The 18,883-nt window shown below is 43.2% G+C and overlaps 1 protein-coding gene across 1 annotated transcript in view; it reads right to left on the bottom strand.

The window, feature by feature from the left end:
• Positions 1-18,883, bottom strand: part of BTBD16 (BTB domain containing 16) — an 887,756-nt gene that overhangs the window by 348,957 nt on the left and 519,916 nt on the right. The window contains exon 12 of the mRNA XM_086920301.1: positions 1,636-1,727. Within this exon, the coding sequence (XP_086776427.1) occupies positions 1,636-1,727 (92 nt within the window). The remainder of the gene's footprint in view (positions 1-1,635; positions 1,728-18,883) is intronic.

The raw sequence follows: 18,883 nt of genomic DNA, 5'->3' as shown, positions 1-18,883 counted from the left end.
GCCCATGAAGCTGGGTCCCATGGCGGGCTCCTGGTTTCTGTTCCACGGTGCCGGGACATACTTTAAAAACCCTGCCCAGTGGTGCGTCCGCAGCCACGACCCTTCTTTCTCTGCCTGGCACACTCCCGCAGGGACCATTGCTGCAAAACACTGCTACTGACCGCTGCCAGCTCCTAATGTGCGTCATTTTCATTTACATTTATTTAATCTAACAGCCCCCACCAGAGCCCTCAATGACTCACCCATCAAATGGCTTCATTTGAATGTTTCTCGGCTGTATCGGTCAGTTGCATTATACATCAACGTGTCTGTATATGTTGCAGAAGGCACAGCTATTTAATAGACCCACCTGCACGGGTGAGTGAATATGTGTACTCAGAGAGTAGAGAACAGCTATGGTAAGAGTCAAGATTTCTGCTCTGGATGACAGGAAAGGTGGCAGTCTGTCAGTGTGTGTGTGGGGTTCTGTCTGTGTGTGTGTGTGTGGGGGGGTTCTGTCTGTGTGTGGGGGGTTCTGTCTGTGTGTGTGGGGTTCTGTCTATGTGTGTGGGATTTTGTCTGTGTGTCTGGGGTTCTGTCTGTGTGTGTGGGGTTCTGTCTGTGTGTGTGGGGTTCGGTCTCTGAGTGTGGGGTTCTGTCTGTGTGTGGGGTTCTGTCTGGTGTGGGGTTCTGTGTGTGGGGTGTTCTGTGTGTGTGGGGGGTTCTGTGTCTGTGTGTGTGGCTCTGTGTGCGGCTCTGTGTGTGTGGGTGCATGTGGCTCTGTGTGTTGCTCTGTGTGTGTGTGTGTGTGGATGCAAATGCAATAGGTCTTGCGTTTGCGAGAGATTAAGCTATTGGCATTGTAAATAACAATGCCATTTATTTATTTATTTCAAAACCCACACATAAATATAAATGTTGTCATTTACAATGCCAATAGCTCTAACTTTTGCAAAGGCGAGACCGTTGCATTGTAAATGCTTGTTTTCTTCGCTATCACTTTTTCTTTTCAGTTGGTCTTTTTCTCAGTTGATGATTTGCTTGAACGGAACACTGTATTGATATAATCTGCTACAATAATAAAAACATTCTCGAAAATCTTACTGGTTGCATATTTGGCTAAAACCACTTTCTAGTTTTGTAACATTGGTAGTGAATTAATAATGACATTAATAGAATATAGGTTGAGAATTTCTGATTGTGGACAGCAATAACTTGTTCTTTGCAAACACACTGCCTAAGCAAGACAATGCTGTAAGCCAATTCTGATAGCTGTTTTTTTGTAGTGTTGAATCATGATTTCCAGAAGATTCTTGAATAGTCTGCCAAACCTCTCAAGACGAAAAGTCTCCACATATCAGTTATACATTACTAACAGAAACAGCACACTGATTTCTGAGGCACAATGACAGAACAAACTTGCTGGTATGAAAGTGAATAGGAAGTGCCTGAAGGGGGGGGAGGGTAAGGGAGGGGGGAGTTTAGTTTGGGTGTTACAGTAACATATTGAAAAATGAAAATGTGTATATCCTGACAGAGCGATCATATGATGCAAATATGAGACTTATGTACCGAACTGTTATGCTCTGATTGCTATACCTTCGTTTATCCTGCCAATAAAGACATTTTCAAAAAGAAATGACAGAACAAACTTACTCTGTGTGATTCCATGAAGGCGTAAGGATTTAAATATAGGCATGTACTTCTGTCCAACTTGTGTTTCCAGGAAAGCACCTCTCTTAGGTAAACTAAAGACAAACAAGAAAGGGGGTACATGATAAGGGCATGCACAGAAAGATCTACATTCTCATAAAGACAAAGAAAATGACAGCAGAAAAATACCAGTAGGTCTATCTACCCTCTATGTTTTTTAAACTACTTTAGAAGTTAGAAACCCTACTCGTCTTCACATTCAACTAAATTTGTATGCTACTGTGAGCTATAGACTTCGGAAAAATCTGGTCTTACAATGCACACCATTTTCACATATCCTGATTTTCACATTTAATATATTTTTTTCTTATACTGTCCTTTGCAGCAGAGATGCTGGTTCCAATCACGGTATCTCAGTCAAAGCCAATTTTCAACTCTTTAATGCAGTTGTACAGATCTGAGATTTTTGAACAGCGATGCAAGTCACCATTAAGAAGTTTTATATTTGTCATATGACACTAATACTCCAGAACACATATCCCTGTGGGAAAGCATTGCTTAGTGTATTTGGCATAAAGTGAAAATATCAGCACTGCGCTGCTTCTGAACTTAGGGACATCAGTAGCAGGAGCTAGTCTAAGGGTATGCTCTACTGGTCAAGTCAAGTCAAGTCAGGGACATTTGTATCGCGCACAAATCACATCAGAGGAGTCTCATGGTGCTTGCAGAACAGCTCTGACAAGAGGGTGAAGATGGTTTAGTTTACAAAAAGCCAAGTCTTCAGCTTCTTGGGAAAGCTGCTGTGTTCAGGGATAATGCGAAGATGAAGAGGCATTTTATTCCATGAGGCGGGAGCAAGAAAGAAAAAAGTTTGAACGCCATTTCTAGAGGTGTGTATTCTAAGAGGCGTCAGAAAAGATTCATTACTAGATCTGAGTTCTCTTTGAGGCTGGTACCATCTTAGCTTTTGAGACCAGTATTTCGGACCGTTTCAATGCATGTGCTTATGAACCAGGCATAGAGTATAAAAATGTTTTGTTTTTCTGAAGTAAAGGCACCAATGAGGACCTATTTTTTCTGCATGTGTGTGAACTATTCAAAATGGCCCAAAATAAGGACTTAGGGGCATATTACCAAGGGCCATTATAGCCGCTTTAGCTGGACTTTTTCCCGCTACAGCGGCGATAATTTTATCGCCCTATTACCTAGCTGTCGCTAACACCAGTTAGCGACAGCTAGTAGGAGATAGCGATCATCTTGGGGCCCGATTTGCATGTCAGCGATAATTATCGCTAATGACATGCAAAGTGGGCGTGCCAAGATGTTAGCGACTGGAAACAGTCGCTAATATCGCTATCTCCTATTACCAACAATGGCTTAGTTTTGGAAATATAAGCGCGAATATCTCCAACAGCTAACGCCTGCCCTGACCAGTTCTTAGACATGTTATCCAATGAGAGGTGGATAACTAAGGGCATTGTCACGGTAATGCATGAATATCGCTGTATTGACAGCGATATTCACGCATTTCGCCCGTTTTTTATCGCTTCTGAGATAAACCTTGATAATAGCAAGGTATCTCAGCAATGAAAACAGGTGAAGGGCGGCGATAGGAATATTCCCGCTAAGCCAACATAGCGATAATTATCGCTAGTTGTTGGTAATATGCTCCTTAGTATATTGGAGTATAAGGTAGACCCATGGTGATTCTTACGGAATGAGGGTGAATAACTGACATGTTGCCATGAAATTTGAGTAATATGGTGCTACACGGTCTCTGTGAGTAATCAGAAAATGTTGGTAGCAACGGTGTGGACTGTAAGCCCCTGCTCTTGTCTTTGTAAACTGATGGAATTTCAAAGTCCTGAAGATGCAATACAACGTGGTGTAAAGCTCTCGGGTTCCGCCACGTCGGGCATAAGTGGTGCATACATCCTTTTGCTATCTTCACATTCTAATATTTTAGTGTATTAGTTCTCATTACCTATGCAAAACTATAAAGTAGCGTCACCGAAAGTGTAAACCAATATTGGAGGGTCTGCTCTTGCACGAGAAATTTAAATCGGTCGGTTTACCTAACTATTATGAGTGAATAGGGGACCATAGAGTGGTAGATTAGTGTTCTTACGACTGTTTTGTAACTTGGCAGTTTGAGCCTAAGCTACTTACGTGCGCTCTACTTAAATACATACAACCTCAATCTTTTAATCGGCTTTGTTGGTGTATGCATGTCCAGCAAACCTTCCCATTGAGCACTATTAGCCCTGAATAAAATGGCGTGGCAGAGTTTAGCTTTAAGTATCAAACACGTAAAAAACATCAAGACAGTGGCTGCTTAAGGATATTATTTCTTCCTGGGGCTTGGCACAAGGCTAATTAAACAATGTTGTTTGACTCTTTAGCCATCATACATTTAATTTGGGCAAGTAAGTTTCATAAATTTAGGAAAGCCTGACAAAAGCTGTTCATCGTAACACTTAAAATATTTTTCAACTCTATCATAACCGGTTCAACGTCAAATCTACAAATTATTGTGTTAAACAGTATCTATCCCCTTTTATTCACTCAGTGCTGGACTGAGGCAACCAATTTGCAACATTCAAACATGGACACAATACAGTTATCAAAGTGTTTCTTATTGTTCACCTCTGCCCAGCATCACACTGGAACTGTGGACAGGCCAAACCTAATCCGCAAAAAAAAAAAATTTAAAGAGACTTATTTATAACTATGCGAAGAAGGGAAACAGGTTCTAGGGAGGAGCCAGTGAGATCACTAGTCAAACGAAATATTGCACACAAAAAAGAGAAAAAGCTTTCAGCTTTTGTGTTGGTTAGATAATATTGAGGTCCACCCCTCAAATGAAAGAAAAAAAGAAAACCCCTCCATATTCATATGATGTGACTCTTAGAATAGACTCTTCCTTAAATAACCAGTTGCTGGCTTTACATTTTTTGCTTAATATTACATCTGTTTTTTTAAAGACTCAGTGGCAAAAAAATATTTTCACAGTAGGTCTCTAGAATGGAAAGTAAACGCTGCAGACCAACACCTATCTGGGCTAGCATGACAGTTGTCTGTATACTAGGGAACTGGCACTGCATGGCCCCCTAACCTTGGTGGGTACGATCTTACTTACACGCAGAAGGGAAATCCCCATGTATGCTACATACAAAATGAAAAGCCAACATGCACTCCTGCTTACAGCCTCTATTGGTATAGAGGCTTTACGATATATATATACAACTGATCCTCCCTAGTTTAACACAAACCCAGGTGCGATGTTACAGTTACTTTGGTCTCCCAAAGATGTAGCTTACTCCATGGTAGAGTTCTGTTAATGACCTGGAATTCATTTTGAAAGCCCTCCAAACAGGCATGTAGCGGAGTGCTGCCAGGACTAATAGGAGTTTCAATCAGCATTGACACTGGCATTATATTATCAATAATCCACCCTTCTCTGCAGAAGCAAGTATGAAGCCAAGGTAATAACTGACGTTCATTAGCCAAATCCTAAAACCTGTAACAACTCATTGGCTTAAAACGTTGCATCAAAAGCAATTTATACTATAATTCTGTAGGGCCTGAGATCTGAACTGCAGCCCTTCTTAGTCCTTATTATGATTATTATAGGATGACAGCAAATGGAGAGGTGCACCGGCACAAGTCTAATAAAGAGTCCAGTTTATATTATCGAACACCACGTGTTTATTATTTCTTCTTAGGTCAAAATATATAACAAGATCCGGCCAATGCGTTTCGTTCCAACAAAGTTTAGAACTTCATCAGGGCTTAATAGTGTAGAATATTAATGTATCATAATATGAATGAATTGAATATAGATAGTTCCGTCCAATGTCAAAAGTCTATCAAGAAACCAGTATAGGCTGTGTCATCAAGCTCCACAATCACGTGGTCATAATGCATAGTAATGAACAGTCGCCACAGGAACATAAAAACAAGCATTGGCATAGCCAATAGGACTCGCATGTGGGACCTTATAAGTGTTTAGCCATGCAACAGTTGGTGTTGTTGCACCAAGGATATTCTGCAGCATAACTAAATACTTATAAGTTCCCAGAAGCGAGATCTATTGGCTATGCCAATGCTTGTTTAAAGGGGGCCTCGAAACCGGTCTCTATCGGGCTCCGTTTTGTACCCTTTTTTCAAGCAACAACGGTCCCATGCATTCAATAATAGAAAGAACAATAAATATAGACAGAATCAGTTCTATATTACGAGTGACATGTCCAGCCGGACAGAGGTCTTCAAGTTTACTCAATAGACAAATTCAAGCAGAATACCTCCAACTGATCACCAGTGTGGTACACAAGCCTGTGCCCAACACTAACAGATCCAATACTGAAGGTAAGTTTACAGACAAAGAAGGGCTTTTAAGGAAGACAGACGTTTTCTGTGTGATAAATACAGTTGTACAGAAAATTCAAAGAGAACACCTTTACATTACATAGCAATCACGTTTTGTATAGGGTGTTACAAGGGTCGACGGCGTTTCGGTCCCCCTATTAATTATAGGAACCATCATAAGGACATTATAATTATGCCTTAACGTTGTTTAGCCTCTAATTGCCTAAAGAGGGAAAATTAGAAGAAAAGAATTCAAATTTATTTGGGGAAAGACCGACATTATTAAGGTCGGTGACTTATAGTGAAAGTGAATCAGTGAACAAAATTGCAGCGGTCGTCGACGTGAAGGTGACAGACGTAGGTGTCACTAGAACAATGGCTCAAGGTATTGCGGTAGAGCTCTGGGCAGACGTGACCAAGCTAATCATGTGCAAAGTGGCAAGTGATGTGGAAAGTAACACTCGGAATCGTGAATAGAATGGACCGAGCATGGGCATAAAGCTGAAAGATTGCCCTTCTCATCCGAGGTAAGGCGTGGTGAACGTGGGGTGATTTAAAAGGGGCAGCAGGAGTTACGTTGTTCAATTAGGGAACGTCGGAAGTGAATTGAAGCGCATCGGTTTCATGCGTTTTGTACCCTGGCACAGGCGGTCAGTTTTTTTTTCTTCCGTGACTGAAGTTTACAGCAGGCACATCAATGTGCGCTGCTCACACTGCTCATTTCTCACTAGTGGAGAAGTTATGGCATGACGTCATGCCAGGTGAGCGTTGTAGAAGAAGGGAAATCCTCTAAAGAAAGTAATTTACTCAGGAGCAGCAACATTGTCATGGTGTCACCAGGGCTTTACGTGGGAGCTTTTCAATATTATATACAAGCCATAGTTGCTGCTTATTTATCTTATGCAACTAGCAACCATTGACAAAGCCAATAAATAGTCCCGACTTGTAGGTATGATTTTACTTTTTGTATCCTATATCTGGATGCAATGACAGAAACAGCAAAACACAAGTTGGGCAGCACCCTAGTTAAGCACAGATTTTTTGCTTAGGCGTTTTTAACCACGCCCTTAATTGCACTGACCACGCCCTTTCGAGAGACCACCCACCCCACACACACACTTTTTTCTTCCCACTTAAAGCTCTGGCTGCAGCCATTGGGTATCCATACAAGTAACATCTTTTACCTCCCTGGATGAATGAAGTCTAGTATCAGGGAAAAATAAAGATGCAGGCTGCGGAGAAAAGGATTACCTTGATAAAGAGGTCCTGCAGCACCTTCTGCAAAGTTTAAAGCAATTACTATTCTTACCAAACGATTACATGTCCCAGCCTTGCGGGAATAATATCACCAGTGTTAAATAAAAATAAAAAATAATAATTCATCGCACATCCTCAGTGCTAAGCCTGGCACTGCCCTGACGACTCCTATCTCAGGATCACGAAAGGAATAGAAGGAATAGAAAACCCCTATAATGCGGTAGTTGAAAGTTCAAATGGGTGCAATGTCTGTTCTGTTAGTTTATTTTGCTGAAGCGGCCTCCATACGTATAACACACAGTGAAATTGAACATTTTCTGCATTCCCCGTGGCAATATACACTTTATTTTTGTCCCTCGAGGCTCCGCTTCCCCCAGCATCCCTGTCAGTAAATTGAAAATCGACGTAGCTAACTGGCAGTTAGCTACGTCGATTTTCAATTTTTTTATTGAAACATGTTCACATTCCCATTGTCTCTCTTAGTTACAGCTGTCTGTGTGTGGGGGCTGCACGGGGGCGAGGGTAGACCCGTTGAAGTGTCAAGGAATCGGGGATTGCCGCCATTGTTATTGCAATGGGACTACACTGCGCTAATGTTTATTTAGAAAGCGTGGCAGACGGAAGAGAGGCCGTTGCCGCGTAGATGATGCCCAAGGCCGGTTTTGTGGGGCCCAGGAGTCTGCTTGTGTTTGTTTAATAAGTGTTGCAAACTTCTCGGGCCCCCCTGCCCCATGTTGAGATTGCCAATGAAGCAGCTTGTGAACAGCTCTCCCGAGTGCAATGTTTGTTTATTTCGCTGAGTGGAGAGAAGGAACAAGTGCAAGAAAAAAAATAAAGAAACGTGATGAACTGACCCAGTCAGTGCAGAGGCCTCTACACAAATAAACGATGACGAGGAAAAGAAAACAGCCAATGTGGTCGTACCTCATCCCACACAAAGCGGCAGTGTGGGCCCCAGTGTGTTCATTCGAGGCCGGCTGATGGTCATCAGGTTTTCAGCCTGGTCATTCCCATGCGTTTGGGGGAAGGGAATGAGAAATTTCCCCGCACAGCTGTGTGTAAGGCATTGTTGTTCCAGCAAACTGTGGGACTCTGGGGGTGTAAAGTGAGAGGGGAGGCCGAGTGGCAAGTTCTTAATGGCTGGAGTCTTCTGAGAGCACGGTCAACCGAAAAAGTCACTGTTACTCAGGTGTTTATATGAACATTGTGAAGAGGCGGACTGGCCTACCGGGATGCCTATCGGCTTCTCTACAGGTCAGAGCCTTTAAAGCCAGGTAGAACCAGGACAGACTGTGTCATCTGTCCCAGTTCCTACTTTCTTCCAAGAGACACAGCCTGTAGACTCAGATCTTTCTCAGTTTCACCAGAGTCCTCCTTCTCTCAGTATAAATGAAAAGCTGCAGGTATAAGAATGCAAAAAAAACAACCTGGACTGGATGAGCTATGTTCTACCGGGAAACAAGCACTATTAAAGGTCAATGGGCCTAATTTTTTTAATTTATTTAAAAACATTTTTACTAAGCTTTTGCATGTGAAACAAGCGTGCAGCTCGCGGGGCAGCAGGGGGAGGCGTCCTGCGGGAGCATGCAGCAAGGTGCGAGTGCGAACATATTGCGCCAACATAAGGTGCTGCGGGTTCCCGCATGGGAATTGCCAGACGTGCACGCGTTGCCATTGCAAGCAAAGCAACTTGTGCACTTTTTTACCCCCAAAGCTGTGCCAATAGCTAAAGGTCTCTCTCCTATGCAGTGCATGCGCGCTGTGTAGGCGAGATCTAAACAGCACAGGGCTATGACCCTACTCATTTTGTACACTGTGTGAACGAGGTTCTTTCTTTTCAGTCCGCTGTTGTTTCAAGTTTCTGTTTCAATGATTATTAGTATTATAGTCTCATTTAATTTTGATCAGGTGGGTATATCCTCTGCACGCACCTAGCTCTTGACATTTGGGCGCCTTAGGGCCTTAAAAACTTATTGAAAGCAACTGAGGATGGTGGTGACTTTCCAATCTTCATTTTAGTTCGAACTTTGGATGGTCTGGAATACCTGAACAGATATCTAAGCCGATTTTAAGATCACCTTCCTTTTACTGGAAGTAAGCATAATGATCATCAGACAGTCAGATAATAAAAAAACACCATTCAGGGCACGAAGGCCCACAGCATGAACACATCTTATTTCCTGTTTAGGGAGAGGCATGGATTTGGTATGCCTAGGAAGCTATCTTGATGCTCCAAATAATGGTTCTCCAAAGAACCCATATGCAAATTTTAATGACAATCTCCAGTAAGCAAAAACAAAAAATGCATTGGGTGTTGTTTTTGGATCCTGTAACACCTCAATAAAACGAATAATAGCCTGCTGTTTTGTGCAGATCGTGGTAGACAATTATCAGTATAAAGAGTCAATACCTTTCTTTCTGAATAAATCTGCAATGCTTGTGTGAAAGTGCTAGCACTACTTACTCTTCTTAATCTGAAAGTAAGTTTAGCAGAGACATTAATAGCCAACCGTCCCGAAGGAATCAGCTTTTTCATTGCTTTCACTGCTGATACTGAACAAACCTTGTACCCAAGCAGGTGAGGGGATTCTATGCATCAACTCTTCTGTAATAGACAATATATTCCACAAGTTAAATGCTAGATTTAGCTTAAGGTTATTGTCACATGTATTAGGGGCTATGAATAGTTTAGAAAATAGATGTATGCTCATTCTCTAAAGACAGGGAATTTGCTAAGTGTTAATCCCGACTGCTCTTAGGGTGGTCTTCCCAGAAACTCTTTGCCCACATAGATCCTGTGTTTTTTGTTGGCCTTAGGACTCTGTGAACTTCACCACTGCAAACCCATGCTAAAGTGTAAGTCCTCACTCCTTAAAACATGATAAAATTGGCCTTCACCTGATTGACACATTTAATTTACGTATATATCCCTAGTAAAGTGGTACAACATATACCCAGGGCCTCGTAATGTTACTAGTGGGCCTACAGCACTTATTGTGCCTCTCAATTAAGTAGGCCTTTAAAGCATAGTTCAGGCCTGCCATTGCAGCCTGTGTGCAGTTTTTAAACTGTCAGTTCGACCTGACAAAAAAAAAACGTTTGGCAGGTCTAAACCTTCCTTTTTAGGTCGAGACTGGCGTAGGCTGCGCTTGCGCAGTCTCGCCAGCGAGACTTTATGTCTCAGAGTAGCGAGGGTAAACCCCGCCCCTCTTCTCCATTGACTGGCCTCCCAAACGGCGGCCAGCCATTGGAGAAGAGGTCTCTGTGACTTCTCTTTCCGCTGTAAGCCCCGTCCTTTTCGGATTGAGGGGCGTGTTTTTTTAGTTTCTTTCTCCATTCTTTAAACACGCCCCCCAGTCTGAAAAGGACGGGGCTTACAGACAAAAGGCACGGAGTGTCTTGCTCACGTTGTCTGCTCTCTGATTTAGCTATTACCAAATAAGCTTTCTGATTGGTGGACCTCTCAACCAATCAGAGAGCCTACTGGCGCGTGGGGAAGCGTGAGCAAGACACGCTGTGAGAGGAAAGTAAATACATGACACTGAATGGCCATAGGCGTGCATCTGTGTGTGAGCTCTAAAAGATATGGTAGCCCAGGAAAGCATTTTTGCCAAAGGGCTCCAAGAACATGCCACTCCGTGCCCACTAACATAAGATGACATGTAATCAAATAATGAACGAGTTTTGATCCTTTACCAAAGAATAGTCAATTCTGAAAAAAGCCAATATCCAGTCGTAGCGCGCAGAGTTAGTGTGTAGGAGGCTTTTTCACTACTGGATTTCTTCAAGCTGCAGTTGCATTCTTGTTCGTGCCTTTCGAGTATGGAAACTGGTTCAGTTTGATAACGTGCTGATCCATTACCAGATCGTTTCTTCTTCGATCCCATTCCGTCGCTCTGCCGCGGTATCTTTAGGGACGTGTTCCGACATCCGCCCCCAGCCGCCTGCCGGAGTCCTGGCGCCTCCTCCCCGCTGCAGCACCGAGGGTTCCTCCACTCATCTCTGTGTGACGGCTTATTGTTTTTTGTTTTTATAAGTCGATGCACACTACTCGCCTGGCTGCCGGAGCAGGGATTATCGAGCCGGGCCATCTGTGCGTCAGGTTCAAGACACAGGAAGCTTCTCTGGAGGAGGGAGGAGGCAGCCTTTTTACATTTCATTTGCTTTTCTGCTAATACAATGTTTTGTGCACATTTTCTTGGTGGTTTAATGTGCCACATCATTAGCGTTAATTTAACCACCATGTCGAGCAGTCAGCAATAGAAGTTAACCTCTGCAAGGGTCTTCCTAGTGGAAAGAGGCATGGTAGTGTTTTTTGTATAACTTTTGGCCCTTTTGAGGTAGAAACATTTGTGTGTTAAAAATAAATTTACAATTCTTGGACCACATGATGGATTCTGTGGCAAATCCAGAATTATGCAGATAATTATGTGTCCAGTTACTTTTACAATTGGCCCGGCCTACAACTAAGGCGTCAGATAACTCAGTTCACTGATGACACCGTGTTTGATTCCTGACTTTTCTTAACATGGTGCACTGAGGGAGTTACAGTCTTGATTCATATCAGCAGAGCCTTGCCTGGATCCCTCCCTCCGCTCCCCACCATGCTGTGGAGCCCCCCCCATCAGGTATGCAGGGAGGGGCGGGTAGCTAGTCTTGCCTGGATTCCTCCCTCCGCTCCCCACCATTCTGTCGGTGCCGGCCCGCGAGGCATGTCTCACCAGGAGGGCTGCCACCAGTGGGTGACTGTTCTTATTGCAGTGGAAGCACAGCTGTTCTGTTAGTCCGCATGCTGATGATTCTGGGGAGGGCGCAAAAGGCTGGCTTTGAGGTTGTTCTCGCTTAGATGGGGCAGTGAAGGAAAGACTTCGTACCATTAGGTAAGCTGCTGCCATGCTTGTACTAGCAATACAGGAGGAGGGCACACACGTACACAGTCCACACCCTGGAGTTCTCCTCAGGCCCTCGGAAGGATTCCAGGGATGGCTGGAGTGGCATTTACCCTGACCTTAGAAATGGATATTCGTGCAGGCACTGTTTGAGTTGTCCGGCCACTCGGGTACAAGAGGATAACACACAAAGAAAGAGGGGAAACATGGCGGCAGCAGGTCGTGCTGCCGTGGCGCTCTAAGACCAGGCTCCTACGGTTGCTGCTGTGCTGTTTTTTTTGGGCTGTGTTATGGCACAGTAAAATTAATTGAACCTTTGCCATTTGGAGGAGGGTGTTTCCGTCGCCTCATCTTTCCGTAAAAAAATCCCCCAATGGTTTAAAAATTTGAACCTCTACATTTTTGATAACCCTTACCTTATTTGTATCTCGTCTCTCGCTTATTGAGTCTATGTGCGGGGAGGCGTGTCTTTGCTCCGTTCCTCGGCTGACTGAAGCGGCTGTTGGTGTCAGCACCCCGGCGGTCCTGTGTGTGTGTTCTCGGCCGCTGGGTGTTTCTAGCTTGCAGTTGTGGTCCCGAGCAGCGCTGGAGCTCAGGAGGGGGCGCCATTGCCGGAGCTTGTTGCAGGTGCGTGGAGGAAGCGCTGCTGTCAGCAGCAGCAGGAAGATGCCGGCTGGGGGAAAACGGAGGTGCTGGATACCAAGGGCTTCTCAGGAGAGCCTGAGGAGTCTGAAACAGAAGCTAAATCGGCCATCAAGGTCAGTGCTGCACAGTCTTCCGCCTGCTCTGTGGCTGCATCTCTATTAGGTTCCAATCCAAAAGATAAGCGGGCGGTAGAAAGAAGAAGAAAGGGGCTCAGGCGATTAGTAGATGTGCTGCTAGTGCTGATATTATCGATAGCGTGAAGAGTTTGGGTTCTATTCCAGCTTTATCTGATAAACCTCCTCACAAGCTCCCTTCTGATAATTTTAACATATCAGGTGAATCTGATTCTGACTCAGTTAGTGCAAGAAAAAAGGTTTCATCTTACCTATCTGCTGAGATTAAGGCCAGACAAGCAAAGAAAGGCGATAAGACTGCTAAGGGACATAACCTGGAAATTGGCGTTGGTTCAAAATAGGCTCTTCCTATCATTGTGAAGCAGAATTCACCAAGCGTTGGATTGTTCACCCACTAATAGGGAACGTGAGCTGGGTTTAGACCGTCGTGAGACAGGTTAGTTTTACCCTACTGACTTCACTTCGGTCATATTTTAAAGTGATACCACAGGTTTTACATCTGGTAGAGAAGGTTCAGTCTCTTCCTAATTCTCCGCCTAGTGAACCTAGTGAACCTGGTGAACCTGAAAATAACCACCTCAATTCGTGTGGGGGTAGTGCGACTATGGAAGCACCTCTTCCAGAGGTTGATGGTTTGGTGGGAGAGACTGCAACTATAGAGGTATTGGGAGCGAAAGCTGGGGCTGAGTGTATCTTGGAAGGTGTGATCCCTACGCGTTTATTAGACCAGGCACAGTCAGGGGTTGACTTAGAGGCAGAGCTGGAGGTGATACCAGGATTTAAGATGAGATTGGAGGCTGAGGGCACACAGGAGGAGCTCAAGGAAGACAAAGGGTTTGATGCCACTGACCCTATAAGCAAGTCTGTTCAGTCTATGCTTTTAGCCTTATCAGCTGATATCAAGAGTGGTTTTGAAGCATCCAAAGCGAATCAGCTGGATATAAAGAATTTCTGTGAATCCTTGGATAATAAAATTGATGGCATTAATGCCAGGACATCAGCTCTTGAAGAAACGGTCGCTGGTATTTCTTTACATTTGGAGCAGGCAAAAGGGGATATCAGCAGACTTAAGAAGGAAGATCTCATGTTAGAGGAGAGGATGGAGTCGATGGAGAACCAGGCTAGGCATAGTAATCTATGAATTCTAAATGTTCCCGAGGGAAGTGAAGGATCTGACATTAAATCATATGTGATTGATCTCCTTAAGGTCTCTCTGAAGCTGCCAGACTCAATTCAAGACCTGGATAAAGACATTCAACGTATTCACAGGGATCCTTTTCAGAGAAATCTTCAGAGATCGAAGCCACGTAAAATTCTTGTAAACTTTCATACCTATACCCTTAAGGAAACTATTTTGAATTTAGCTCTGAAGCAGAAATCCCTGACCGGTAAAGATTTTAACTTCCAAATTAGATCTGATCTATCCAGGGCTACCCTGGAGAAGCAATGGGAGTTGGGGAGGCTTTCAGGAGCCAGGGTGCTAGCGCCCAACTTAAGTTCCCTGCCTCCTTGAGAATAATGCACAATAATAAAATGTTCAAGTGAGTAAGTAAGTACGTTTTTATTTATGTTTTGGAACTCGTGAGAGGTCCACATAAAATTTACATACACAATAACAATCCAATAGTACACAAAAAGAGGAAACAACACACATAATTAATACAGATCTAAAAAGCATTTAAAAAAGTTAAAAATTCTGGAACAAAACATTTCATTAGGGGGTTTAAGAATAGCATCAGAAAAGGCACTAGCAGATAAGATTCCAAGTTGTAAACAAATTGGTCTCACCCATTTACGACGAGATTTTGTCAAAGCCGGACATATGAATAAGACGTGGGTGAGATCTTGGATCGAGATATTACACAAGGTACATTTGTTAGAGGAACCATTCCACTTAGCTAAAAGGTTATTCAGTGGTAGCATATCTTGCCTTAATAAAAACCAGAAGCGACGAATGCTGTGTGGGAGATTCCAAGTAACGTAGAGTTGCATAGTTTTAAGATTAAAGGAATTAATCACCGGCAGATCACCTTTCTTTGTCCTTATCTGGTCTCTATCCAACGAGAAACTTAGTTTTCACGTTGCTGATTTTAAGGAAGCTTTTAACTGGTAAAGGGATAAAGAAAAAAGGGTAGATTCCTCCAATTGCAATAACGTGACCGCCTTTCTGAAGTTTTTTACAATTGGGGAAAACTCCTTTAAAGGACCTAATAATTCCTTTTGGATAAGGTGTCTTAATGAGGCTGGTTCACATTTAGGTAGGTGAAAAATCCATCTTACTATCCCAGCTAAGCCCTGAACCCAACTACTTCTCATGCCATACTCAAGCCTAAGAGAGGCTACAGAGCAGACAGAATTAACAGAGGTTAGTTGACGCAGGAGTCTACCTTCAATATTGTGAAGAAATCCCCAGCTACTCACATCAATAAGTTCAGTGCCATAGAGCAGGGAAGCCGGGATTTTTGCACGGAAAGCTTCGAGCAGATAGGGAAAATGCTGTTTTCCTGTGGCTTTATAGAGTGCAAGAAGGCCCTTTCCCTGCATCAGAGCCTTGCCCGTGTTATTCTCAATATGGGCCTTATTGCTCATATTACCACATATTATTTTCCCTAAAAACGTATAGGATTTCACAATTTCTAACTTTTGGCCGCCTATTGACCATGTGAAATTCCCATGAGAGTATCTTTTCTTTCCGGTTAAACACATAACCTTGCTTTTGGAGATGTTAATCTGTAAAAAATGCAACTCTGCGAACACATGTAATGCATGGAGACGATTGTTCAAACCTTTCGGTGTCAGATCTAATAACAATATATCGTCAGCAAATAAATAAAATGTTCAACATAAGATAAGTGCAGGAGGTAGATGAGCTACTCCTCTCCTTCGGGGGTGGGGGGGGGGGTGGGGGTAAGGGAGGTGCATCAGGCTCTTCAGGTGTGAGTTAGAGGCGGGTATGGTAAATAGATACTGTGCTTTTTCTATCTCCTATTAGGTTTTTCTTTCCCTCTTCTGGCCCAGTAGAAGAAATAAAGTAAATATAAAAAAATATAAATAAACCAGTATAGCAGAGATTGTGAATAGAAAAGGAAAAGGAAAAGGATATGGGAGAAAAAGGGAGAAAAAAATATATATATTTGGGGGAAAATAAAAAACAAACCCGATAAAAGTATTCTTGAAGGAATCTCAAAAAAAAAAGGGGGGGGGGGGGAGAAAAAAGGTAGAAAAAGGGGAAGGAAGGGAAAAAAAAAAGAAGTTGAAGAGGCTTCCCCCCACGAGCATGGAGTCTGAGTAATGTTTATAATTTTTTGTTATGATTACGGGTCGTAATACAGATACCCAAAAAGAATTCTTTTTTTTCTTTCTTTTTTTAGGAGCACAGCGGGAGTACTAGTTTGGGGCGCTATCTTCTGGACATGTTCCGGATAGATAGGGCAAGGGTTTCCCGGGGGGGGGGGGTGTTCTGGGCACAGGGGGAGTGGGGGGCAGGGGGGTAATATAAAAAAAATACTAATTTTCTGTTTTAAACAGGTTCATTTCATGTCCAAAAGTACTAAGGCTGTCAACATCTTTAGGTTAGAGTTTTGTTTTCTTGGTGGGCTTGAGAGGGTTGGGGTGGGAGACCCAAGTCTCTATGAATAGTCTGAAAATTATCTCCTGGAACGTGAATGGTCTTTGCACCAGGCCCAGGGCAGATAAGATCATGCAATACTTAAAAGATTCTGATGCGCAGATCATTATCCTCCAGGAGACTCACTTGATGGAGGCAGAGGTTCTCTCCCTAGTAAAAAAGAATAGATGGATTGATTTATCCATATCTACTTCACAAGCCTCTATACTAGAGGGGTTTCAGTCCTTTTTAAAAGGTTACTTAGAGCTAGATTAATCTCTAAACTGGTCGGCCCAGGTGGTAGATGGGTCATTGTGGGAGTAGTTGTTGCTAGAGCCCAAACAACTATAGTGGGCTATTACGGGCCCAATGTGGATGACCCAACTGTACTAACTTCCATATTTTCACATTTATTATCTTTCCCAGAACCCATTATCCTGGCGGGGATTTAATATAGTGTTAGACCCTGTTCTGGACAAAACTACAAATAGTCGCCCCTCAGTTTCTTCCAAGACCAGGGTCCTCCTCTTAAGATGTATGAAGCAGTTTGGGCTAAGGGTTATATGGAGGGATAGAGCAGGAAAGAAGCCGGGTGTCTCCTTCTATAATCAGAAATATCATCACCGGTCTAGAATCTACTTGGTTTTAATAAATCATGGTCTGGTAGATGTTGTAAAAAATATAATTTACCTCCCTTCTCACCTATCAGATCATTCAGCTGTCCTTCTAGAGCTTAGTGGTCTTCCTAAGGTGGTTAAGTCTTGGTCATTCGACTGCTCGCTTTTATCGTCAGAGGACGACATCTCATTTCTTAGCTTGGAAACCCAGTACTTCATGCAAACTAATCTGGGTTCTACTGCTCCGGGGACTGTATGGGACTTTTATAAGGCCTTCTTAAGAGGCCTCATTACTAATAAGGTCTCTTATCGGAGGAAGCAGTATAGGGAGCAAGTGGCCTCCATAGAAGGGCAGTTGTCAGAAATTCAGGCTGCGATTGACCATACTCCGCCTGGAACTTCTTTGCAGGCACTTGAAAATAAATTAACATCACTTAAGGGTCAATTGGGCTCAGTATTGAACCAGCGTCTGCTTGAGAAATGGGAAGCAAGTAAGTTAGCCCATATTGAGTTTGGTGAAGGCGCAGGAAAACTTCTGGCGTGGAAAGCCAAAACATATCGGGTCCGGAACAACATTGGATCTATATCTCTTTATAATGTATCTTACTCATGTGATGGGGAGATAAGGAAAATCTTTAAAGACTTCTTTCAAAACATCTATCAAGAAGACAAAAGTTTAGATCGATCCCAAATCGTAGATTGGCTGAAGGGAGTGGCACTCCCATCCCTATCTTCTGAGCAACGGGCCTCCCTGGATATTACAATCTCGGATGAGGAGGTGAGGGCAGCTATACTTAACAGTAAGAAAGGGAAGGCGGCAGGACCAGATGGTCTCCCTGCTGAGATCTATAGGGCCTTGGTACAATCTATTGTTCCAATTTGAACTGAGCTATTTAATCATATCCTGCAGGACGGCATACCACCTCCAGTCTCCTGGGATAGTGCCTCAATTACGTTGATCTTAAAACCAGGGAAATCTGCTCTGTCATGCGGCTCGTATAGGCCGATTTCAATATTAAACATGGATTATAAAATCTTTGCCACTGTTTTAGCAAAGAGGTTGAGTCTAGTAGCTCCAGTTCTTTTACACACTGATCCGAAGGGATTTGTGATGGGCCGGCAACTCCATGAGCTTACCTATGACTTGATTGGAGCCATAGATATGGCGACAATTGATTCTCTCCCTTTGGCAATCTTGACACTTCGACAGGGTGAATTGGGTATACCTGTCGGAGGTCTTGGTAAAAGCTAATATTGGGGAGCATTTTTCACGTGCTGTCAGCCTCTTCTAACCCTTCAGCCAGAATATTGGTGAATGGGGAACTATCTGACCCCTTTTCTATTACAAGGGGAACCCGTCAAGGCTGTCCTCTCTCCCCTCTACTTTTCGACATGTACATAGAACCCTTTGCCCAGCTTTTGAGGGAGGAAAAATCTATTAAATCGTTGATGCACAAGGGATGGGAAAGGAAAGTCGCTCTTTATGCTGATGACATTTTGATATTCTCCTCAGACATACATACAGCATTTCCAGCTGCTATTAAGTTGGCTGTAGAGTTTGGGAAAATATCTGGATATGAAGTCAACACCTCTAAGACCGAGGTAATGGTCTGGAATAATTCGGAGATCAGCCCAGCCTTTCAGCCTTCATTATCCTTGCGATATCTGGGTCTGAATATTATCCAAGATATTAATAAAATTGCAATAACCAACTTTGAGGCGATAGGTAAGGAT

This window comes from Lissotriton vulgaris, chromosome 5 (genome assembly GCF_964263255.1).
Source record: "Lissotriton vulgaris chromosome 5, aLisVul1.2, whole genome shotgun sequence".
NCBI classification, from domain to species: domain Eukaryota; kingdom Metazoa; phylum Chordata; class Amphibia; order Caudata; family Salamandridae; genus Lissotriton; species Lissotriton vulgaris.
Note: the sequence above shows the minus strand (reverse complement) of the source record. Positions and strands in the feature narration are given on the sequence as shown.